Source organism: Malus domestica, chromosome 01 (genome assembly GCF_042453785.1).
Source record: "Malus domestica chromosome 01, GDT2T_hap1".
NCBI classification, from domain to species: domain Eukaryota; kingdom Viridiplantae; phylum Streptophyta; class Magnoliopsida; order Rosales; family Rosaceae; genus Malus; species Malus domestica.
In genome coordinates, this window is record NC_091661.1 from 31,807,074 (window position 1) to 31,830,386 (window position 23,313).

Sequence of the window (23,313 nt, forward strand, 5' to 3'; positions counted from 1 at the left end):
AATTATTCAGAAATTAATCCGAGAAAACATCAAGTTGAAGAAAAATGAGTTCTCAATCAGAGAAAACTTCAATTTCATGCAAGTTTTTTTGTTGTAATTTCATAGCTTAACAATGCAAAGATTGGAATTTGCATTTGGTTTAAAGAAGATAAACTGATGAGCAAAATGAACTAAAAAAATATAATCTATTCCAATATGATTATCCGTTCATGTTCAAAAAAACAAAACGAAGAATATATAAGCATCCAAACATCAGTTAAAACTAAACAATGAAAAGCAATAACACTAAACCATTTCATTAAAGACATAGATAACATATTTGGCTCTTTGTACCTAAAATAAAAAACATTTGCTTTCCTATATGCTCTGAAGTTTGCATAAGTGCTGGAAATTTACAATATATAAAGAGACAATTAGAATAAAACACATTTGAAGGAAAAAGTAATAACAAAAGAAAATAGTGTTTTTTACCTATGATCCATGTGAGGAGTAGAATTTTCAGTCAAAATTGACAACCCAAGAGCTCTGTAAATCAAATATATAGGAAAAGATCAATAAAAAGTGAATTACAGTTTCTGAAATCAGAATGTAACATTTATTTGAAAAGATTCAGACTCATTTTGGATATAGATAAACAATGGCATGTTAAAAACCAAAATGATAAGGCATTAGACATTCAACATTTACGTAAAAAAAAAATAATAATAATATACATGTTATCCATCAATGTTTTGGTAACAAATTCCCAAATTGCTCTCCATATTGCCCAAACCATTGAACCAAAATAGGACAAATTCACTGCAAAAATCCCAATTTTTCCTACTTTTGAATGAATCAAGCATGCCATTTCAAAACCAATGTAACTTTTGTTCTCAAAACAAATTCACAGAACACACAGACAGAGAAACCAACTCAAATTGCAATTTCAAAACAAAAGTAACTTTTGTTCTAGAATCATAGTCCAAAACAAGACGTTTTGAATTTGAGTTTAGAGGTAATAACATATTGTTTTAGCCAACTCGACTATGTCTATACTAAAAGGTCACAAACGGTAAAGTCGAACAATTAATCCACACTTATTTTATGATTGTCATGCAGACATAAGTTTGGCCAGTTGATTATGACGTTTCAAACTTGAGTTTAGAGGAAGTAGCGTATTGCTTTAGCCAACTAAAGTAAGCCTATACTAAAAGGTCACAAACAATAAAGTTAAACAATTAATCTACCTTTATTTTATGATTATCATGCAAACATAAGTTCGGTCAGTTGGTTATGACAGTGTATTCACCTCATTATACCTGAGCTCGTATCCCTCTTCGTGTTAGAGTAAGTTAGAGTATCGCTTTGTCAGAACATTAGAAAAAGTTAGCTACAAAAAGGCTTCTAATTTGGTCCATCTCACCATTGCTACAAAATTACAAGTAGGGGATAGTTGCAAGCCTACATATATATGCACAGACAGCTATAGAACTCTAGGATTTTTACACATGCACAGCAGCTATACATCTCTTTCTTCCTTCTTAGCTTCCTTCTTTTTTTCCCCACATCAATGGGCACAATGGAAAGGCCAAATGTGTAATCCGGACGCTAGTTCGGTTATTCGGTTGCAAACTTGTAGATCAAAGGCCAGTTTCCTGATGTTTGTCCGCTTGGATACGAAATACTGAGCTTCGAACAGGCACAGTTAAAAAGGAGGAATGCCGATCGAAGTTATTTTCACTCTCTTTGCTGAAGAAAACTGGTTTACATCCATTCCGCACGGTCTGGCTGTAACCCTTGACCATTTCCCGTTTACAAGTTTTTGGTTCGTTATGTAACAAAGCCTCAAACCAAAGTTCTTCTGAGCTTGCGGTTGTCAGGGAATCAGCTGAGAGCAAGGCATTCTTATTGGTGAGAAAACCACTGTGAGTCGTGCATGATCGGAAAGAGAGTAGTCTTTGGGCCACGTTCCTTTCTCCACTTCAGGAGGGAAGAACACCGCGTTTTTTACACTGAAACCAATTGTTTGTTCCTGAATACCCTTGGAATCACTGTCACAGTCACTACCACTTTCATCCTTCTGCTCTGACCCCGTAGGATACCAAATTCGCTGCTGCAATGCCATTAGTCGTAGCATAAACGTTATAAAACTGTCTAATGGTGCTGAAAAACAGATTTAAAGTTTGAACTGCTAAGTTTTCTAAACCAAATTGCAGGGGTAACAATCCACAAACGCGAACAACCTAAGCCCATTGACACTGGAAAGCAAAAGCATTTTCCTACATAAAAGCTTAAACCCCCTGTACTACTAATCAATCTCCGTGGTGTATATTAGACTAATAACAATGAGAAATAGTTGGTGAAAATAACTCACCTGAAATTCTATACTATCAAGAAGGCCGTTCCCATCTATGTCTGCTTGAACCCACAACTCCTTTGTCTCTTCGAGGCTAAGTCCATGGCAATGACCCGTCATGTTAAGCTGTGTAACATAGAAATTAACCAATTGGAAAATTTACTAAGAGGCAAAGATTCAGAACAAGAGAAAAGATTAGGAGAAAATCTCAGTTTTAATTGATATCGAACCTGTCGAAGTGCTTCACAGAAACCTGAATAGGTTATGTAATCACCAGGATTATCAGCCTTTAGAAAGGCAAAGGCATCAGCCTCTGTCAGCGAAGCTCTTCGTAGTTGGTACTGAATTGTGAAAATTTATCCCATTAGAAACAGAACAGACAGCAATGTGGCTGAAAAAAGTATACAGCCAATGAACATGTATTGCTAACCTTGAACATGCCAAATACTGCTTCGGTCCAACTAGTTTTTAGTAGCTTACGGTACCTATTAGGATTGAGAAGCCATATAAAATCAACGCCGCATATGTTTCCCCGATGATTTCTGTGGCTAACCCACTGCATAAAAAAAATATGAAATACATGAGTTACAAGCATACAAAAACGAAATTGTAGGTGTTTAAGTTGAAGATACTGACCTTATGTGCATCTGCATCGGTGTAATGATGAGCAGTATCGTAAGAAGATACGAACCCCTGGGACCGAAGAAACTTGTAAACATGTCCACTTTTGCTTCCATTCCAGTCACTGAAGAAAGAACAGATTGAAACAAAATATTACAAATGGCTGCAATTTGAACACTAGGGAAAAAAAATATAAAATGTAAGGCATTAGAAATACCCGCAGAGTATAATCGGCATGGGATTAAGCTTGTTATCTTTCTGATAAGATTCTACATGTTGAAGGATTTTGTAGACCTACAAGGAGAAACCGACAAAATGTTATCACTAAGAAAATGTTATCAGTGTGTAGAAACAAGGGAAGAGTATGAAATCGAGAGTGAAGCTACCTGATGCAGTCGAACTATACACAAACTCGAGTCATGAGGAAATAACAAGTGGGTGTTCACAATGAGAATTTCCTGCCGAATATCATTGTTTCGAAACTGCGAAATTGGGGCAGCTAATTCCACATGTAACAACTGAGCAACACGATCACCACAATCATTGAAGTGCAACTCTACATAGTTTACAACTCTGAAGTAGTCTTTATGCACCGCGGTCAGCAAACCTGAACACCGGCAGAGAGAGAAACACCTTATGACGACAGTGTTTAATGTGTCTATAAAAACAGGATAAGCAGTTTCCATCATATACCCCAACAAAACAGACTCTTCGTTCCATTCAAAATCGCAAATTAACTTATTTCGTTAATCTTTCCCCATCTCCCCATCTGCTTTCTTTCTTATTCGTTTTCTCGAATCTAGATTAAAGGAATTGATGATGGTACCGTCGCCGCGGTTGTTGGTTCGTCCTAGTTTGAGATTGATATAACCAGCATCCCCAAGTCTCTTCTCGTAAATGTTAACAAGCTCTTCGTTGCCGACCCAGAACTCCTGTGGCAATCAGAGAGAGGTATAAACACCACAAAAAAATTGTGTAGCAACTCCAACTCCCATCCCTAATGCTTTCAAAAGGTTTTAAGAAATGCAAACCTGAAGACAAATGATAGAGGATCTCTCAGCCAACAAACAATCCAATATCCTTTGATTCCTGGCCAGCCAATAGGCTCTGTAATCGCTTTCCCGACAATCGGGGTCCTGAACATCACAAAGGAGAAGCTTAAGATTAACAAACTCCATTACCAAATGGTAGAAAAATGGATCAAACTTCCAAGGTTTACCATGAAATTCAAAACTAAGATTTCCCATTAGAAATAATTGGCTACAAACTCAAAAGGCATAAGCTTTTGACCAAACAAATGAAAAATGAACAACCATTCATACAAAACCAACAAAACCCATCACCAAAAAGCTCAAAGCTTTACAACCATATATATATATATATATATAGAGAGAGAGAGAGAGAGAGAGAGAGAGAGAGAGAGAAATGCTAACGTCATGGTTGAGGCGCTTGTAAATTGGAGCGAGGATGTTGAAAGTGGTGCAGGTAATGCAGGGCTGTTGGTGGTGGCCGTCTCGTTTGGAAGACGCAATTGCGTAGCTTCCAATTCTCGAAATCCTTCCCTTCGTCTTCGTCATCGTCATCGTCTTATTGTTCTCTCAACTTTCCCACCATTAAATAAACACGTAAAAATTTCACTGCCGCCGCCGCCACAGCAGACAGAGGAGGCAGAGCAACCCACAATATCTAAAAATGCTATACAACTGCCCGCCTGCCTTTTGCCGGAAACCAAGGCCAAAAACAATGGGCACAACAAAAAAACAAAACTGCTTTTTCTTGACGTCGATTGGATTGAAAGAATAATGACCGGACTCTCGAAAGATGCGCTGGCATTCGGGACGAGGAGGAGGAGGAGGAGGAGGAGGATGGAAAAGTTAACGGAACTACAGGTAGTGGGGGAGTGATCCTCGGACTCAAAGACCCCACCACAACCACCTCGGATTACTTGTCGTGGGTTGTGCTTAAGGGACAACCTCATATATGTTGTCTTTGTGAAAGCGTCAGTTACGTAGTACAAACAATGCGTGTATGTATTTTGTGATGCGTCTCTGAGAATATATTTAGAGTTGGAGGATGAGGAGGACGGCCATGGATGGGGGGCCTAAAAAAGCATGTATCTTTTGGGGGATTCGATTTCCACCCTCCAAAAATAAATACCGTTGCGCGCATTATTCGCGTTTTGCAATTTGAACCCCGAAGGATCCCAGAAGCTTCTTTCGTTTTGCTTGTAACCAACGCGACCTCTTCCCTCTTGCCTCCTTTGCTTGCCCTCTTCCTCAAGTTACTATCATTTTTTTTGGAGAAATGTTAAGGGGATATGTTACTTTACAATGATTTTTACGCTAACATTATAAAATAATGTCTTAAAAACATAAGATCATAGAGAGTTCATGGAAAGTTCTACATAATGTCCTTAGCCTTTCTCTTTATTTTTTCAAAAAATGTGACAATAGAAATTTAATATTAATTATTTTCTTTTTTGGGTCTATGAAAGTTCTGGGAAATTTTAAAAGAGTTATAAAATATATGAATTCGGGTGTATCAATTAAAGATTTTTAAAGAGCACTGAGTCCAAGTGTATTATCAATATTTATTTTAAAATGAATGATTTGATGGATTTAGGGAAATTTCATACCCTACATTAGAATTTGACAAATTCGACTTCTCTTGTTAAATTTGAGTGAATTCACTCAAAATTTCAATTAAATACACCCCTAACTTTCTGAGAAGTACTTGTCCTTGATTATTACATTTTAGTACTCTCCGTGAACAATAGCCCTTATGATTAAGGGAATAAAAATAAAAGGTGAGGTTGTAGTTCATCTTCGAGGGATATTAATCAAGGTTATGTGGGGGTAATTACAAGTAGGCAAGGTTGATAAAAGGGCTCCACAGAATGTTAATCTTTCTAGTTTCCCATCAGCCGAAAGTTGGATGACTATCATGATTGAGATTTGTTCTGGTTGACTACTACGAATTAGATAGTGCTTTGTTGCCTTTAAGCACGTATTAATCAAGGTTTGGAGCATAGTTGAAGGGGAATAATCATCTTTTTCGGAACAAGTATCTGATGTGATGGCAACTGAACCCTATCGCCAACGTGTATTGAGAGTGCCTAAATTAGTATCCAATTACGAATATTCTGCTAAATTAAGATCTTAGAATCAAAACGATTACCAAAAATGTAGCGTATCATGGTATGTAAGAATATTTTTTTTTCTAAATACAGAATGTTTAGAATGCATACTTATTTTTTCAAGTGTAAATTACAATTATTATTATGGCAAACTATGGAGATTTGTTTTCTATCTTATAAAATTATTGCGTTCTTGGAACAATTGATGGCCCCAAAAAGAGGTGGGAGGCATAACTATGTCTACGTGATTGAACACATATAGTAATGGATTGGATTGACAACATGTTTGGCAATTGGCATTGGAAGCATTGGAAAAAAAAAAAAAAAACTTATTATCCATTTTATTATTTATATATTTGGCAAGTCAGTCATATAAACAAGTAGATTGGTCCCTGAGAGTTGGTTGAGGCATAGGTACCAGTCCCACTGACGACAATCTCTTTCGGTAAGTAATCTTAAAAACTAAAAAAATAGGTTGACACCTCCTCTGTAAGTCATTAAACAAACTTGTGGCATGCCTGATCTAAGAAGAGAGAGATTTTTCAATGTGCTCAAAATACAGGACGGTACGGCATTATCCTAAAACATTTTGTTATAAAAAATAAAATAAAAAAACAATTGGATCGACTGCATGTGATGAACTTCGCCATCAGGTTGCTTTCGGTCATCCATGGCGTGCGGTGTGACATTGTAGCTTGTCATGTGCTGGTTAAGTCTCCTCAGACTTATTGCAACAAACAACATACCATGCATATGGGTGGCTGCACAAAGAAAATGAAAAATTGTCTTGTTTTTGCACATATTGTTCTCCTTTGGACGCATCTGTTTATTTACGTCTTTTGATTAATTTTTATATCTTTAATTTGAGAGAAAATATAAAACACGAGTGTTGACACGCCCCGACCCTAATATTCTCCGAATACCAGGATATACATGTGCTGGCCGACACCCGAGAGTGACGAAAACCATTAATTGATACAAAAGCTAAGAATAAGAAATAAATAAGGGTTATGAATTTAAATACAATGAATTAATAATTTAGGAACGTATTCAGAGCATACAACTAAACCTAATCACCAAAAAGAATTAAGATAAAATTGAATGAATAAAGAAATGGGTCACACATCGAGAGGATTCAAAGATGCTGCTGCAGAAGTGTCTTGACGCCGGGATTAGGTGTCTTAATCCTAAGTCCTGAATGGGGGCGCAAAACAAAGGTGAGTGGACCAAGTTCATATATACAATAATAATAAAACAATTATCAATGTACTAACCCCCACAGTTTAATAGTGAAAACTACTAGCATAGTAAATGAAGGATTTAATAAAAATCCTAGCATGCCAAAAATATCTCAAAAGTCATATCGCGGAATTCAAAATAGTAAACGTATCATAGATCGTCTCGTAAGTGCGGTGTGCTGCTAAAAAGATCACTGAATAAATATAACTCTCGGCCCAATACCTACTCCGTGGTCTCTGCGCCCGTAGCCAGAGATTACCAACTCCCGGCCCAATGCCTGCTCCATGTCCCTCAACCCTTAGCTAGGGATTATTTCTCCCGGCCTAAATGCCAACACCAGTTCCTCGCCCCAGGCGGCATAGTGTCCTCTAGGTACCCACAAATAGTTACGCCTCTCATAAATAACCACTTCATAGTATAAAGTCATCCATCGTCTATATTATAAAGAGGGGTTTCTAAAACATGTTCTAGCATCCTACCGTCATCCATCACATAGTCTATCAGATCATGGTTTTTATAGAAAATACGATATATTAAAATATAGCTCAATATAGGCCAACAATTAATTCCTCACCAAAAACACTAGACGAAAATCAATATATTCAGTAATCAGGCTTAACATAAATCAAATCATAAACTCGTAGGCATGCTAATCATTTATGAAATTAAACTATAAAATTATGTAATTTTAGAAGGGGTCCACTCACAGTACTTAACCACCAAAAACTGCGCCACTAGCGAAGACAGAAACGTCACAATAATTGCCCCTAAGCACATAAAGAGTCCAATAAATAAAACTATATAATAGAAATTGAATTTGAGAAAACGAACATTGGAAATGGGTTCAGGACGTCGAATTACCCTAAGAAGAGTCCCAGACGAAAACCCGAAAAGTCAACTCTAAAGTCAACGTTGATCGGGGGTCAACAGTCAAATTAGGTCAAACGGGTTTTAGGCTTGAATCCGGATTAGGGTTTAGGTTTAAATAAGGTTAGGATCTATTGGGTTTTGGTTTTAGGATCCTAAGGTTTTTGGTTAAAAAGGTTTAGGGTGAAAAGGGGTGGTTTGGGCTTAGGCCCAAACCCACACACAACACACACACACTCACATACTACACAAACACACACACACACACACACACACACACACACACACTCATGCCCCAAAGGCCTCACAACCAAAAGGGTTGGGCTCGGTAGGGAAGGCCCAAAGGCCTTGGGTTTGGTGGGTCGTCGGACCCAAGGATGAAGAAGGCCGGAAATTCGGCCGGAAACTGCACAACCTTTAAACGGCCATAACTTTGTCAAAACTCAACGAAATCAAGTGAAACAAGAACGAAAGTTGTAGCCCTCGAAGAGACGAATAGAATGGTACCTCACATGATGTCTAACTCGCGGTGGTTTGGTCGGAAAATGCCTCGAAAGCCTCGAAGGTCGTCGAAAACTGGGTAAGATTCAAATGAGTATAACGTCTTCAATACTCAACGAAATTGAGTGAAACAAAAAAGAAAGTTGTAGTACTCAGGGAGACAAAGAGAATGATACCTTGCACGCCTGCCAACTCACCGTGGTTTGGCCGCAAATTTCCTCAAAAGTGGCGGTCTGCGTCGGAGCTGTCCGGGTTTTGTTGTCCTTGCAGTAACTGAGAGAGAGAGAACGAACTGATGATGATGATGATGATGATGATGATGATGATGACTCCGTTGACGTCGGAGAGGGTGGTGTGGTGATGGGTATGAGCTCATAAGAGGACGAGAAAGAGAGAGACGAGGGAGAGAGAGCTCGGGTGAGAGGAAGACAAAGAACTGAGATAGGAGAGAAAGAGACCGGAAAACACACAAAAAAAAAAAAAAAAAAAGGTGGGCCCCACGGGCTCACCAATTAAGGCTTTAAAACAATTTTTAAATAAAAATGGGGTTGGAGTGTCTCAAATGTGCTGGAGAAAATGGTGCAGAATAATCCTCAAAAACAAAAAACCATGAAAGCAATTCCACCCCTAAAGACTTTGCACTAGCACACAACCCATTTATCCACTCAAGTGAACAGTAATATACTCCAGTGAACAGTAATAGGCTAAAGCATCTCCACCCCTAAAACCAAATAGCCTAGTCAATTTTATTAAAATATTATTAATTTTTATTATAAAATAATAATTTAATTTTTAACAAATGCATCTCCGCTCCGCTCCCCTGTCTCTGCCTCAGAAGCTCCCCTACCGCTCCCTTCCAATGTGCAGAAGAAAGAAACCCATTAACAAGATGAAGGGATATGGGAAGAACACAGTGGAAGGGATCTATCTCTCTCTCTCTCTATAAACCTCAGCCTCGAGGAGGGCATCGAAGGCCCCCAAACCCCCATCCCCATCGCCCTTTGCTCCGCCTGCAAATTGGCCTTCTTCAACCTCAGCCTTGAGGAGCTCTGCACCAAGATCTCTCTACGACGCGTTGATTGTGCGGGAGGTTGATGGCCCGACTGACATCAGATGACCCGACTGTGGGTTTTTCGATTTTAGGCCGATCTCTTGCCTGGCTTGGGTTGGGTGCTGGTCAAAATGCTAGGCTGGAGTGGATAGCCTGGGTGCCGGGCTGGTTTTTTGGTTGGGTGCTGTCCTATCAGTTCCCGATGGAACTGCTCTAAAGTTAAGAATTGAGACATTACAATATGTGATCTTCACAAAATAATAGGGCCTAGAAATTTGCTTAACTTCCTCCAACCCATTCTAATCCTAAGCACAATACTTTACATGAATATTTTTACTACAACTACCTTGTTCTCTTGGAAGTATTTTGTGTGATTTTTTAACCCTTTTTGTGCAGGTACTAAAAATCCTATCAATACATATGGCAGCTCAATCCAAACATTGGCTTGCATAATTTCTCCTTCTTCATTAGATGTCACAGAAAACATTGATTACAAAGCTCTCATTGCCTTCAAGCTCTGCAAAAATATACAAGCTTGTAGTATTGGTTATTCTAGCGTCTGTTATCGTGTTTAAAAGTGAAATTAATTTATCTTGTTATGGTGATCAATCAGGGATTTCATCTTCCGTTAGATCAAGATGATATAGACTTGTGCCTCACTGTTTCTTGTCGCATCTAAAGGTGGTTGAAGTTATTGAATTTGACGGAGATCATGATTCATGAGACACAACGTGCAATAAAGAGTTTACTACTTAATGCGCTGGTCTTGAAGACGTTAGTTATTACACTCCGTAAGTTGCAGAACAAGGTCGTTTGTTAGTTTTACGATTGAGCATGTTGGATTTAGGAGATGCTTGAAGCAAAAGTTTGCACTCAGTTTTATCATACAGGTGTTTGAAATTTGAATATTTGTGCCTTGCTGCCAATCCATTAAAATCTTCACATGATTTGTCATTTGGCGCCTGCTCTATATTCACAAGTAGCAGCAGCTGCATTAACTCATATCTCGCAGTGACTGAATGCCACTACAAATTGTCAACTTCTTGCTGGCTACTCAATAGCTTCGTTCCAAGAATTTTTATACAGGAGCCATGTATGTCACCGAAGAACACAATGAGAAGAGAGAAAAGAAAGAGAAGCAAAGATGGAATAACAGAATCAGTCTTTCAGCAAGCTTGCCTGAAGATGTTTGTGGTGTTTTTGCAGGTAGTGTGTGTGTGGTCAAGCACAGTAAAGACCCCATTTTTGATATAAGAGAATCGATACGGGAGATGATTCAGTCCGAGGGCGTTTGTGATTGGAATGATATGGAGGAGTTAGTTTACTGTTATATTGCTCTTAACTCATCAGAAGTTCATGAAATTGTTAGAGATGCTTTCCTAAGTTTATGTACTAATTAATTTTATTTTCTTGTATGTTGATTCCTTACATAATGTTTTGAGATGCATAAATAGTTTAAGAATACAAAATCCTACGCCCGTGAACTGACAAGATAAATTACGATATATAACGAATTGTTCCACTCTTAATGGCGTCAGATGTCTGTCTCTCTTAAATCTTGACATAAATTTAGTTTACTTACCATTTTATTTAAAATTAGTTATGGGAATCGATCTCATTTGAAACAGAATCCTGAGATCCCTAGGCTTTTTCTTCTGTGTTTATCACCACTTCCTCCAACATCTCTCAAACGCCACCTCCGTGATAGTGAACTGGTGAAGTAGTCGGCATTACAACAGCTGTCAATTGTGACCCTGTGGCGGCCGGCTCATCGTTTGTTTTTGCCGGTTCTGGCTGAGCTTGTGAGTCTGGCAAAGCTGAGGCTTTCCTCTCCTTTCTTTTACCCCACAAAAATGAGTACAGCCCAACTATGATCATAACCATCCCCAACAAGCTGCACAAATTTGAGTTCAAGCAAAGTATTTGATTGACATTTTTGGCGTAATGTAACAAAATTTTGACATACAAAAAATACTTAACAAACCATATGAACCATACGTTCCGGTTCTGATCTCTTCGCCGAGTATGAGAGCTGACGATAAGGCAACCAAAATTAGAGACAATGGGTTGAACATGGGAGGATACAGAGGTCCTTGGACTGAGATGGCCCATGAAAGTAAGCAGAATGTTGCAGCTGTGTTTAGTGCTCCCTATGCAATTTAATTTGCTTCGTTTAGTATGCAGCTAGCCTACAACTTATCCTATATTTCAACCAAGAGAACAAACCAATTCAGCTTACCGAATAAATTATAGTACCGAGTTGCAAATTCCACCCTAACCGCCATGAAGCTGCCCGTCTGTCCATACATAAGCCTATGACTGTTGATTGCACGGCTGCCGTGAGGCACATTAACATTGTTGCCCAATATTTCAAAGGGAATAATTTCAGAAACCTAGCCTGTTGAGAAAGATACAAATATCAAACAGGTTTGCAATATCGTTAATCACCGTGACAAAAGAGAACTTAGTGTCAATTTCGAATACATACTTGGACTATGAACCACGCAGAATAGGACAGGCAGCTACCCGCGAGCATGAAGGTGCCGCGAGTCCAATGAGCGTCAGATGTATTGACAGTGTATCGATGAGGGTGATTACTGTGCTGGCACATATAAAACGCTTTTCCCTTGTAAAGGCTCGCAGTTATGGCCCCTCCCACGCATACAATTACCCCAAGAGTCTTGATCTTGCCTGCCCTAGTTTGCAGGTTCAGTTTCTCTATGCTACAACCATTCAAACATAAAAATAGAAACATCTTTTTAAACACATTGCTAACGAAAAAGGGACACGCGGAAATAACTTCGGTTATGGAGTTTCCATCACAAATGTAGATATCTACCGGGTTACGATGGAGAGCACGAAAGTAGCTACCGGAATTAAGTTGAGGAAGTTGGTGGCATATGCAGGCGCGGTGTCCCGAAGGCCGTAGTAATACAATCCCATTGCTATTGTGATACTGCAGTTCGATCAATACATATGAAGAAGTAGACTACTTTTGTGCAATTTACATTTGTTGTGATTAGGTTCTTTGCCATACTTCTAAGGAATGCATTTAATCTTTGAATTTCCACTTTTCAAGTGATTTGAAATAACAAATACCAAACTCTATGCAAAATCAAACAATACCAAACTCCATGCAAAATCAAACAATACCAAACAAGGCTTACCCAGTTAAGGCATTGACAAAGAGCCAGAACCAAACACACCAACCTAACTTTTTTTCTTTCTTTCTGCACAAAAATGCCACAAAAAACACTCAGAATATGCAAAGAAAAAGACACGAGAAATCACAGGAAGAATGTGGGCTAGCAAAGAACAAAAACCTTTCAAGAAAGAAGGCGAAAGGGGCGACACAAATGGCGGCAAATATGTGCCGGTACGTGATGAGTGCCAAAATGAAGGTTCCTTCACTCAGTATAACTTTGGAAAGCAATTGCATCCCTGTCACAAATATCTGCACCATCAACATGGCCAACACTAGCTGTGACCACTTGAACCATTTTTTCACAAACCCCATTTCCATGCCTGTCTCTCTAGTCTCTTGATAGCTCTCTCGTATTTAGAAGGCGATAAGTCAGACACGCGGCCTTACCAACGGGCCAATACCTTAACAGCTCTCTATATATCTGATGATGTCGAACTAGAGTGCAAAAGGCCGAAAACACTGCTCGATATATATAACTTCATCATAAACTACAAAATAAAATGACAAAAAAATTATGAAGTATTGAAACATAATGAAAACATGAGGAACAATAATATAATGTGTGTTCATTTAAGTATGTAACAAGTTTCTTACAATTTATTAAAAAAATAAAATGCAAAATGAAAGTGATATATTTTCTGTCTAAGTGAGTTGTGACCTAGGCAGGTCTCTAGGCAGTCTAGGCGAGCACCTCAGCAGGTCAATGTGTATTTTCTTAATTTTCAAACGTCTAAGCATTAATCAGGACAATGGCTAGCCGCTTGACGCCTAGGCGGTGCTAGGCGGAAATTTTTAAAATAGTGCCTAAACCTGATGACCTCTATGTACGTGATGGACCAAACTAAGTTGCAAAGCATTGGATACACTACCTTAATCAACTGGTCTCAATGACTCACTTTGTATTTGATTGATGATATCAATGTATGGAGAGAAGAATCAAACGACAATGCATGAAGTGAGAGTACGATTGACTATTTGTACGGTGCGATGGTTCCCAAAACACATTGTTCCAAAGAGAGAAAGAAGGAAAGAAATGAATGGAAATGCACATAGGAAATGGAAAATCGAATTAGGTCAGTCTGTGTCCCTCACAGATGGGTACAGATGCCATATAGATATTCGTCGTTAGGAACCTCTCTGTGTCAATCAGTCACAGCCAATGCTACTACGCTCTCAGCCTTTGTACGTCGATGGCTCTTATCAGTGCCCTGCCCTTTTCTGACAGTGTGTGTTGTTAATCATGCAACAAGAATATCGAATACCAAACTATGATAAAACATATCAGCTTTGATGCTTAATCAATAAATCCAACACTTCTCGAGAAGAACTATGCAACTAAGACACGATCATGACGTTGTTTTTTAGTTGGCGACACGTTATTATGTGGGAAAGTTCAAACACATTGTATAGAGCTAAAGCTACTATGAGATATCGTCCAGGTAGCCTTTATTGAAAATCAAAACATAACACTTGTATTCCTTATTTTCTTCTTTTAATTAATTTGAATTTGATAACCAGTCCCTAAAAATTAAAGAAATACTTGAAAAAAAGAACACAACCAAACATGTTCGTGCGAAACATAGAAAAAAAACCAAAACAAAAAAGTTCCACAAATTCAATCTCATAAGTTGGTCAAACTGCTAGATATCTTGGAAATTACATAACTAGTTTCGATTGAATCACGAATGTCTCTTCATATGTGCAATTCTTAATTTCTTATATGAAATGATCATTCTGGTTGGGACCCACTTAGAGTATGTATTTAATATGAGCCATTGTAAACTCTTCGATTTTTCAGAAGATTTTCGTATCAGTTTTCTAGAGCGGTGATATTTGCACTCTCATATTTTTAGCTCTAAATTCATTTTATTTGTGTTCCTTAATTCATTTATAATTTATTTAATACGATGAGAAAAAAAAAATTGATATGCAGCTTAGTCCCTAAAACCTCTAATTTATTCAAACAAACTCACTCACTAATTTTTCATGAACACTATTTTAATTTAATTCAAATGATACACTCCCAACAGAAAAAAAAATTGCGTTGTCATTTAATTAAACGGGAGTGCTTGCAACTTTTGTATTTAAATATTTTTAGTTCTTTAAATGACACATATCAATTCTTTTACATAAAAAACGAGGAAAGTTTCCACCAAATTCACTTAGTATGGAATCCAAGCCATTGAATTTTGATCTAACGGCAACAGTTATTATAACTTTTAAATGGCCCCCTGTTTGTAGCAGTTGGATCAAATTTCAACGGTCCAGATCCAACTAGGTGGATTTGGTGGAAATGGATCCAGAGATGATCCCTTTCCAAAAAAGGATACCTTTCATGTTTTTGGCTATAAATTAATGGTGAAGGTCAGCTTGTGTAAAAAAAAAAAATAACACGAATCATGTGAAGAAGTGAAAATGTCCAAATACAAATATTAGTGCAAAAATCGTTAAAATTTCTCTTAATTTAAATTTCTAATGAGATATAATGAGCTCTCGCTAAAATTTTTATTGTGTTTCACAGAAAAACATGAAACTGCTAATGAATCAGGGAAGCATTTGTTCTTTTTCAAGAAAGTTTCAATAATTTTCTTTTTTCGCAAGTAAAAGTTTCGAGAAGCCAATCCCAAATGGGCCGTGAATAATTTTACTATTTTGGAAGAGCCCAAAACCTTTACCACTTGAACCTAATCAATAGACACACCAACTTTCTTAACTTGACAGGCCCATCTTGTACTATAATTTAAAAATCAAGCCCAAGTCCATATCACCTTCATTCTTTGAGCTACGATCGGCCCGGCCCATTACAAGAATAAGTCCTAGGGTTTAACATTCTTATATATACATTTGACAAGAGGTTAGGGTTTCCTGCCTCGCCCAAATCACACTCACACACCAACCGGAGCCGCAGAGCGAGAGAGAGAGATAAACAACCAGAGCAGCGGAGATGAAGACCATCCTCTCCTCCGAGACCATGGACATCCCCGACGGTGTCAAGATCAAGGTCCACGCTAAGATGATCGAGGTCGAAGGTCCTCGCGGGAAGCTCATCCGCAACTTCAAGCACTTGAACTTGGACTTTCAGCTCGTCACCGACGAGGAGACCGGAAAGCGGAAGCTGAAGGTCGAGGCCTGGTTCGGCACCCGCAAAACCAGCGCCGCCATCCGCACCGCCCTCTCCCACGTCGGAAATCTCATCACCGGAGTCACCAAGGGGTACCGCTACAAGATGCGTTTCGTGTATGCTCATTTTCCCATCAATGCCTCCATCACTAATGAGGCCAAGGCGATCGAGATCCGTAACTTTTTGGGTGAAAAGAAGGTACCTTTTTGCACCCTTTTGCCAGATTTTAACTGGGTTTGATTTGTTTTTGTGGTTATTGGAGTTTGATTGTTTGTTGTGCATTTTGGGTTTTGTTTGCTCAATGATTTGTTGCAACTGTTTGATTTGTGAAAGTCGATTTTGTATGTGAGATTTCATTGCGATTGTAGGCTGAGATTTATGATTATTTTCCTGTTGATGTTGTCGAATTGCACTAACTGTGGTAACGGTAGGCTTTTTATTTCGGGTTTGGGTTTAGATTGGGCATGCTTGTCGTGATTACTTAATTTTTGTTCGACTGAATACTTGGTTACGTGTAATGCATAAGGCAACTTTAGATATTGTAGTCCACACTGTCATCGGTGTAATTTAGTTCTTGAAGATGGCATATGTAATGTAGTCCCTGAATATAGCGTATCGACATTTTCCATGGCAATTGACACCAAAAGAATGAATCTTTCCTATTGTTGTTGTAGAATTGTGTCCGTTTCTGGTTATTGCTTGATTCGTGTTTTATGTTAAGTCCAAGGGGTAGTAGCCCGTACTCTTAATTTAGGTCCAATTAGGATTATACCATTTACATTCATTCTTCTGCTAGACTTTGGTGATTTTTGCCCTCTTTGAATGCAATAAGGTGTTGGCAATATTTCATGGGAATATAAAGAGCCGAATGACATGGTTATGAGAAATGAAAAGTTTGTGTCTGAATGCAGATTGCGGTTGTATATTATCAATGAATATGTCATAGGTTAGGTTAAACTGTTTTTACCTTTTAAACGTGAAACAACTTTTAGTATTTGGTAACGTTGTGCTTTCTAGTCTATTCGTCTTGATGATTTGTGTGCTTGCTCAATCAGGTGAGAAAGGTGGATATGCTTGATGGTGTTTCCATCACCCGATCTGAGAAGGTCAAGGATGAGCTGATCTTGGATGGAAATGATATCGAGCTTGTTTCTCGGTCTTGTGCCCTGATCAACCAGGTCCCCCCCCTCTCTCCCCACTCTATTGATCTAGTTTTTATCTCTCCCTCTCTCTCTCTCTCTCTCTCTCTCTATGCAGACATAATATTTATCATGTATAATGCTATGCTCACTTGCTGATAATGTACATATTGTATTTGTTTCGACAGAAATGCCATGTCAAGAACAAGGATATCAGGAAGTTTCTTGATGGTATCTATGTGAGCGAGAGGGGAACCATCCTTACAGATGAATGAAGGGTGTTTGTTTTTGCGTACTTTCTGATGTAGTTTAATTTCTTCATCGAATTGGCTAGTTATTCCTTTTGTTCGAGAGTTCGTGTGGACGACTATATAAGTTTGGTTGACTTTGTATTCGATAATTTTGTGTTGAAAAGTAATATTTCATTAGGTTTTGGTTTTCTGTTGGACCTAAATATATTGGGTGATAACTTTTGTTCCTTCACAAAGCATGAACTTGTTGACGAGCTCACAGAACCGAGCTCTGTGCAAGTTCCCAATCACGGGACCTCCCCACATACACAACCCGACCATCACTTGTTCATTTGGTAAATTTAGGTTTGATAAACTTCTTGATTCTAAATTTTTGTTTTTGAAACTAATGAGTACTAATGGCTATCGGTCGAGAAGACCAGCTGTTTCACAAGATTCGAAAGTCATTGATGAATTATTACTGACGACGTCTTATTATTAAGTTGAGAATGACTTATATAGAACGAGTTTATAACTAGTGTAGTATTCTATATCAGTTAACTCAGGGTTAGATCGAGACACATGTGACGATGAATTTATTCCGTATAAGCAACTCTTCACAAAAGAGTGTCCCAAAATCGAAATATTTGTAGGACTTCACCCTTCCTCTTGATGCCAAAAAACGAAAGCATGCACTAAGTAGTTATGCCTAATCAAAATATTTAGATGAATTATTGGTGCTATTATTTACTATACGTATATGCGATTTGTGCCCCTACCAATATCTCGTTGATAATATTTCCTTTGTTTTATTGTTTATATGGTTTGGCGGTCTACAACAACGCGACAAAGAACTAAAAAAGAAAGATGGTGCTACTCATACACCTTATTTTATCTCACATGCTTTGTTAATTTTTGTCATTTGATTATTTTCGATTTATTAGATCTGATGACCGAATTAAGAGGTATGCAGAAGATAAAAAGAGCATGTGAATAGCACCACCAAAAAAAAAATGAAAGAAAAATTGGTGGCCGTGGAAGGAAGTTTGAGTAGAGGGAAAAGAACATAATTAAGCACCGAGAATTAAGAGGTATATAGAAGATAAAAGAGAGTTTTAACGAAAAGCTTACGGTACTGTTCACTTTAATGAAAAACCACATTTTTACATTAAAAAGTCAAACCTGGTACTATTCATTTTACTCTTTATTTTATCCTTATGGTTAAAACTCAAAGTTTTCAAACCCTTTTCATTAGTTTTCCTAAGATAAAATGAGAATGCGAATGTCACCGCCCAAAAAAAAAATGAATGAAAAATTGGTGGCCTAGTAAGGAAGTTTGAGTAGAGGGAAAAGAACATAATTAAGCACCAAGAATTAAGAGATATACAAAAGATAAAATGAGAATGCGAATGACACCGCCAAAAAAAATGAATGAAAAATTGGTGGCTGTGGAAGGAAGTCTGAGCAGAGGGTCTTTTCTTTCTTCTCTCCCTGCTTCTACAGTTTTCTCTTCTCAATTTTCTCTCTGGTCTCCGCTGTTCCTCTCCTCTGGAAGGTTTCCCTCTTCCCTGCCTATCTTCGATCCGGTTGTCAGCCATGTTTTCTGAGATTGTGTGTAGAGTTCCGGCCTCTGCTCCGGCTCGGGTGGTACAACCACCACCACTTTCTCTTTGTAATCTGTCAGTGACAGCGTTGTTCGTGGGTATCCGCGAATTTCAATCTGATAGTCGGCTTTGCTCTCTTGGCTGCCGATTATCCTTTGTCGATGGCTGTGCTCGTGCAACAATTTGTGGTTGGAGATGGCATGGGTGGCGGCGTTGCTGGCCGGTGAAGGGGGCTCAGGCGGTGGACCTGTTTCAGAGGGTGGAGAAGGCTGTGGAACTTTCTCGCGGAAGTTGTGTGGTGTTTGGGCCCTTCTTTTGTTGGGCTTTTTTCTGTTTTCCTTTAGTTTTTAGGCCTCTTTTGGTTGTATATCTTGTGTGTGTTGGGCCTTTGTTGTAAGTGTGTTTTTGTAATAAAATAAAGTTTCTCCCTTAAAAAAAAAGAACATAATTAAGCACATCACATCCGTGGACCCAAAAGCCATCTCCATCGTAGCTGAAAAATTCTAGGTAGAAATGTCTCGCCGCAATAAAAAGAATAATTTTTTTTATATTCTCATAGATCCACTTGATTAACTATCATAATCCTTCTCCATTTAGCCAAAGACAACTCTAGAAATATATAGGTTTGTTCGGAATTGCAATTAAAATGATTACAAGTGCTTTCAGAAAAAAAAAATGTTTTTGGTTTCAAAAGCATTTAATATACTTTCTAAAAGAAACATCAGTTATTTGTTTCTTACATGAAACCCTAAAGTGTTTTTTCAAAATTCACTTTCATTTTTACTAAAAATTGATTCAAAAAACATTTTCAATCATTTTAAAAGTACTTTCAAACGAGTCCATTTATAGAAAAGGGTGTGATATATATAATAGCTATCATAATCCCACCACCCATTGATTGCTTTAGATTAATTTGGTAGTTTAATAGATTAAGGCACAATTTCGAAATTTGAACTTATCTAACGATAATTAATGAGAATGATCATCACCGCAAAAATGCACCACGATGCGTTCTAATCAATTAGATTAACTTGTTTGCTTGTGTATCTTACCCGCATATTTGCCAGTATCTGTCAATGATCGATCAATAATTAAACGAATGAAAAAGCCACCCATGTAGGCCTCCAATGTCCTTACGTACTTATCACAATAAGTGCTACTACTTCAAGCTTGTCCACCCAAATGTTTCACTCACTTGTCTTCACCCTTCTAAGAGAGACGTGCTCGACCGAAGATTCCAACTTCGTGAGACGATTTCCGGCGACGTTCTGCACGGTGGAAACCTGATCGGAATACTTCTTTGCCGCCGCGGAAATGGGTTGCTGCACCTACAAGTACTACTTCTTGTGGTTGACATGCTTGGCTTATCTTGTTCTTGTTCAAGGTAGTGAGAAGAAGCACCATTTTAATGGACCTGTTGTTAACGTGACGAAGCATCTCAATTTCCAAGATTTTAACTTTGTCAAAAACCCCAGAGTTTTGGAAGATGTAAGGCTCCTAGGCAGTGCCAAAATCTCAAGCTCATCGTCAGCCATACAAATCCCCGATGATCATGATCAGTACTCCGACGTCAACGGCGGCGATGATATCCATCATCTAAGACAGCAAGCAGGCCGAGCCCTCTACTCCTCTCCCATCCGACTCCTCGACCCTCACACTCAGTCTCCTGCTTCTTTTCAAACAACATTTTCTTTCCAATTCCACAACGGTTCTAATTTAAACGCTTCTGATCATGGTGGTAGTGGCCTCACCTTCATCATTGTCCCTGACGAGTTCACTGTCGGAAGGCCTGGCCCGTGGCTCGCCATGCTTAACGACGCTTGCGAGGATGATTACAAGGCGGTTGCAGTCGAGTTTGACACCCGCCTCAACCCTGAATTCGGAGACCCGAATGACAACCATGTTGGAATCAACTTGGGAACAATTGTCTCCACCGAAACAATCAACGCATCCGACGTTGGTGTATTTCTCAACGACGGCTCAGTCCACCGAGCGTGGATTAGCTACGATGGTCCGAACCGTTGGATGGAAATTCGTTTAGGATCAGAAGACAGTACTAATCACCCGCCACGAAAACCAATCTTCTCTGGCCCTCTGGATCTCTCACCATTTCTCAATGAGTACATGTTTGTCGGATTCTCTGCTTCAACGGGAAACCACACGCAAATCCACAGCGTCCTCTCGTGGAACTTCACCTCCACTAGTCAAGCTTTTCTCTGGATGCCGTCGATGGAAGCGTGCGAGAGTAACATAATTGTGACTGGCAGAGGAAGTAGTGCCGCGAGCGCTGAGCCTCGCGGGACTTTCTTAATCTTCATTGCTGTGGTGGTTTTGGCTCTGGCTGTGGTGGTTAGTCTGTACTATAGCGGCAGGCGCAAAACCACCGGAATATCAGACACTCCCGTTGTGTTGCCGGAGAAGACGCAGAGACCGAGGCCTCCGAACAAGCCTCGATACTTCACAATCTCCGAAATTTCCTTGGCTACTCAGTCCTTCAGCGAGTACGAAATTCTTGGTAGCGGCGAAAGAGGCGTGTACTATAGAGGGAAGCTTTTGAATGGTTGTCAAGTGGCTGTGAAGCGGTTTTCTTCTCTGTTTTTGAGCTCGGAAGGGCTAGATAGGCGGAGACTTTTCAAGGAAATAAAGGGGATTAGCCGGGTTAGGCATCCGAATCTGGTTCCAATCAGAGGGTGGTGTCAAGACAAGAAGGAAACCATGGTTGTGTATGAGTTTTTCCCCAATGGAAGCCTTGATAAATGGTTGTTTGGGGTGGGGGTCCTTCCGTGGACGCGGCGGTTCAAGGTTGTGAAAGATGTGGCTGACGCCCTCAGTTTCCTGCACTCCAAGCAATTATCCCACAAGAACTTGAAGACAACTAGTGTCTTTCTTGACGTCAGTTTCCGGGCTGTTTTAGGCGATTTCGGGTTTGTGCTAAGTGGTGCAGAATCAAGAAGGTTTGAGTCCGCAGTGAGCCAAAGTGCGGATGTTTTCGAGTTTGGTCTGTTTGTGTTGGAAGTGGTCGGTGGGAGGCCGCGATTGGAGGCGGATTCGGGGCCATTGGAGGAGAGGGATCTGTTGGATTTTGCATGGAGAATGCATGAGATTGATGAGATGGTGAGGGTAGTGGATAAGAGGATGGGCACTGTGATAAATTTGGAGCAAGCAATTAGGGTTATGCAAATAGGGTTGCTCTGCACTCTGAATGCGACCAAAGGTAGGCCTTGCATGGAGGAAGTGGTGGAGTTTCTTTGCATGGAGAGACAAATCCCCGAGTTGCCGCCGAGTCGGCCGGTTTCTCTCTTCCCTTACAGCAGCACCGGCGCCCTTTGCACTGGTTATTCCTGTGCTTCTTTCAAATGAAATTGCAAATGTGAAACCAATTAGCAATATTATGTGCTTCATTCATATTAGGAGGTCGCACTTGGTGCGATGGCAAGTGCCTTCGCCCATGAGTGGCAGGTCTCGGGTTCGAGACTTGGGAGCAGCCTCTCCATAAATGGGGGTAAGGCTAGCCGACATTCACCTTTCCCAGACCCTGCGTAAAGCGGGAGCCTTGTGCACTGGGTACGACCTTTTTTATTCATATATGTAGTCAATATGTTTTGTAAGGCACACACAATTGCAATTGGCGCAAAATCGAGCACATTAATGTTCTAGGATTCATACAGCCGACTGTATTTAGTGGAATAAAACTTGGTTGTTGTTATTATAATTGCTGGTCTATTAGTATGGATGTGATAAGATGTGCTAATTAGATTTTTGAGTTTGGAAGAGTTGAGCTGCAATGTGCAACCCCATCTATGCCAATTGCCAATCTTGAGCAATAATGTTGCTACGATGATAGGAGAGATACCACCATCGTGACAGCATATGATTGGTTTAAGATACCATCAACGTTGTATCTTTTGCTAGTCCTCTCTTTCTCCTTTCTCCCTCCTCCCTCCTCCTTCGTTCCCCCAACCTTTAACAGTTACGGTCTTCCCCGCAAAGTTCTCAATCAATGCTCCAACACGTTTCATCGGCTCTCTACTTTCCTTGTCTAGATCATTAACAAACATTCCATCTCTATTTTTGCAGACTAGGTTTTGCTTGTTGATCTAAATTTTTTGCTGCAATCGGTTGTATTGTATAATTATTGAAGTAACAAAGCTTAGTCCTTAAGAAGCTCTCAATCAACGCTCTTACACGATTTAAGCTTTGCTACAAGCGTTGATTGAGAGCTTCGTGTGGAAGACCCGTCCAACAAAACCAGCCTAATAATGAT

At 39.3% G+C, this 23,313-nt stretch overlaps 4 protein-coding genes across 5 annotated transcripts; 2 read left to right on the top strand and 2 right to left on the bottom strand.

The window, feature by feature from the left end:
* Window positions 1-1,381: 1,381 nt before the first annotated feature.
* Window positions 1,382-5,099, bottom strand: LOC103444414 (uncharacterized calcium-binding protein At1g02270). 2 transcript variants are annotated; one of them, XM_008383338.4, is made up of 10 exons: window positions 4,390-5,099; window positions 3,988-4,092; window positions 3,783-3,888; window positions 3,343-3,563; window positions 3,174-3,250; window positions 2,972-3,080; window positions 2,766-2,891; window positions 2,566-2,676; window positions 2,354-2,461; window positions 1,382-2,092 (listed from the first exon to the last, which is right to left on the bottom strand). In XM_008383338.4, the coding sequence occupies exons 1-10, from the start codon at window positions 4,537-4,539 to the stop codon at window positions 1,856-1,858; spliced, it is 1,350 nt and encodes a 449-aa protein (XP_008381560.1). In that variant the 5' UTR covers window positions 4,540-5,099; the 3' UTR covers window positions 1,382-1,855. The 2 variants fall into 2 exon arrangements, with proteins under 2 accessions (XP_008381560.1, XP_070677112.1); XM_070821011.1 differs by lacking the exon at window positions 4,390-5,099 and adding an exon at window positions 4,176-4,292.
* A 6,035-nt stretch (window positions 5,100-11,134) lies between these two features.
* LOC103445702 (WAT1-related protein At5g64700-like) lies at window positions 11,135-13,385 on the bottom strand. Its single transcript, XM_008384720.4, has 7 exons — window positions 13,074-13,385; window positions 12,918-12,980; window positions 12,590-12,706; window positions 12,239-12,473; window positions 11,990-12,148; window positions 11,749-11,900; window positions 11,135-11,644 (listed from the first exon to the last, which is right to left on the bottom strand). Exons 1-7 carry the CDS (start codon window positions 13,271-13,273, stop codon window positions 11,437-11,439), a joined length of 1,134 nt encoding a protein of 377 aa, XP_008382942.2. The 5' UTR covers window positions 13,274-13,385; the 3' UTR covers window positions 11,135-11,436.
* A 2,409-nt stretch (window positions 13,386-15,794) lies between these two features.
* Window positions 15,795-17,643, top strand: LOC103444419 (large ribosomal subunit protein uL6-like). The gene is made up of 3 exons (XM_008383345.4): window positions 15,795-16,274; window positions 17,132-17,254; window positions 17,404-17,643. Exons 1-3 carry the CDS (start codon window positions 15,900-15,902, stop codon window positions 17,488-17,490), a joined length of 585 nt encoding a protein of 194 aa, XP_008381567.1. The 5' UTR covers window positions 15,795-15,899; the 3' UTR covers window positions 17,491-17,643.
* Window positions 17,644-20,153: 2,510 nt separating this feature from the next.
* On the top strand, window positions 20,154-22,761 carry LOC103444428 (L-type lectin-domain containing receptor kinase VIII.2-like). Its single transcript, XM_070820980.1, has 2 exons — window positions 20,154-22,463; window positions 22,642-22,761. Exon 1 carries the CDS (start codon window positions 20,364-20,366, stop codon window positions 22,407-22,409), a length of 2,046 nt encoding a protein of 681 aa, XP_070677081.1. The 5' UTR covers window positions 20,154-20,363; the 3' UTR covers window positions 22,410-22,463; window positions 22,642-22,761.
* The last annotated feature ends 552 nt before the right edge of the window (window positions 22,762-23,313 follow it).

What these genes read in the sequence shown, in the direction of transcription:
- LOC103444428 (XM_070820980.1), top strand. Translation starts at nt 20,364, where the DNA reads ATGGGTTGCTGCACCTACAAGTACTACTTCTTGTGGTTGACATGCTTG.
- LOC103444419 (XM_008383345.4), top strand. Translation starts at nt 15,900, where the DNA reads ATGAAGACCATCCTCTCCTCCGAGACCATGGACATCCCCGACGGTGTC. An exon ending in ACTTTTTGGGTGAAAAGAAG is followed by an intron (nt 16,275 to 17,131) that starts GTACCTTTTTGC and finishes TTGCTCAATCAG; the next exon opens with GTGAGAAAGGTGGATATGCT. An exon ending in CTTGTGCCCTGATCAACCAG is followed by an intron (nt 17,255 to 17,403) that starts GTCCCCCCCCTC and finishes TTGTTTCGACAG; the next exon opens with AAATGCCATGTCAAGAACAA.
- LOC103444414 (XM_008383338.4), bottom strand. Translation starts at nt 4,539, where the DNA reads ATGACGATGACGAAGACGAAGGGAAGGATTTCGAGAATTGGAAGCTAC. An exon ending in ATGCCGATTATACTCTGCGG is followed by an intron (nt 3,081 to 3,173) that starts GTATTTCTAATG and finishes TTCTTTCTTCAG; the next exon opens with TGACTGGAATGGAAGCAAAA. An exon ending in TCTGTGAAGCACTTCGACAG is followed by an intron (nt 2,462 to 2,565) that starts GTTCGATATCAA and finishes TATGTTACACAG; the next exon opens with CTTAACATGACGGGTCATTG.
- LOC103445702 (XM_008384720.4), bottom strand. Translation starts at nt 13,273, where the DNA reads ATGGAAATGGGGTTTGTGAAAAAATGGTTCAAGTGGTCACAGCTAGTG. An exon ending in TTCGCCTTCTTTCTTGAAAG is followed by an intron (nt 12,981 to 13,073) that starts GTTTTTGTTCTT and finishes ATTTTTGTGCAG; the next exon opens with AAAGAAAGAAAAAAAGTTAG. An exon ending in CTGCGTGGTTCATAGTCCAA is followed by an intron (nt 12,149 to 12,238) that starts GTATGTATTCGA and finishes CTTTCTCAACAG; the next exon opens with GCTAGGTTTCTGAAATTATT.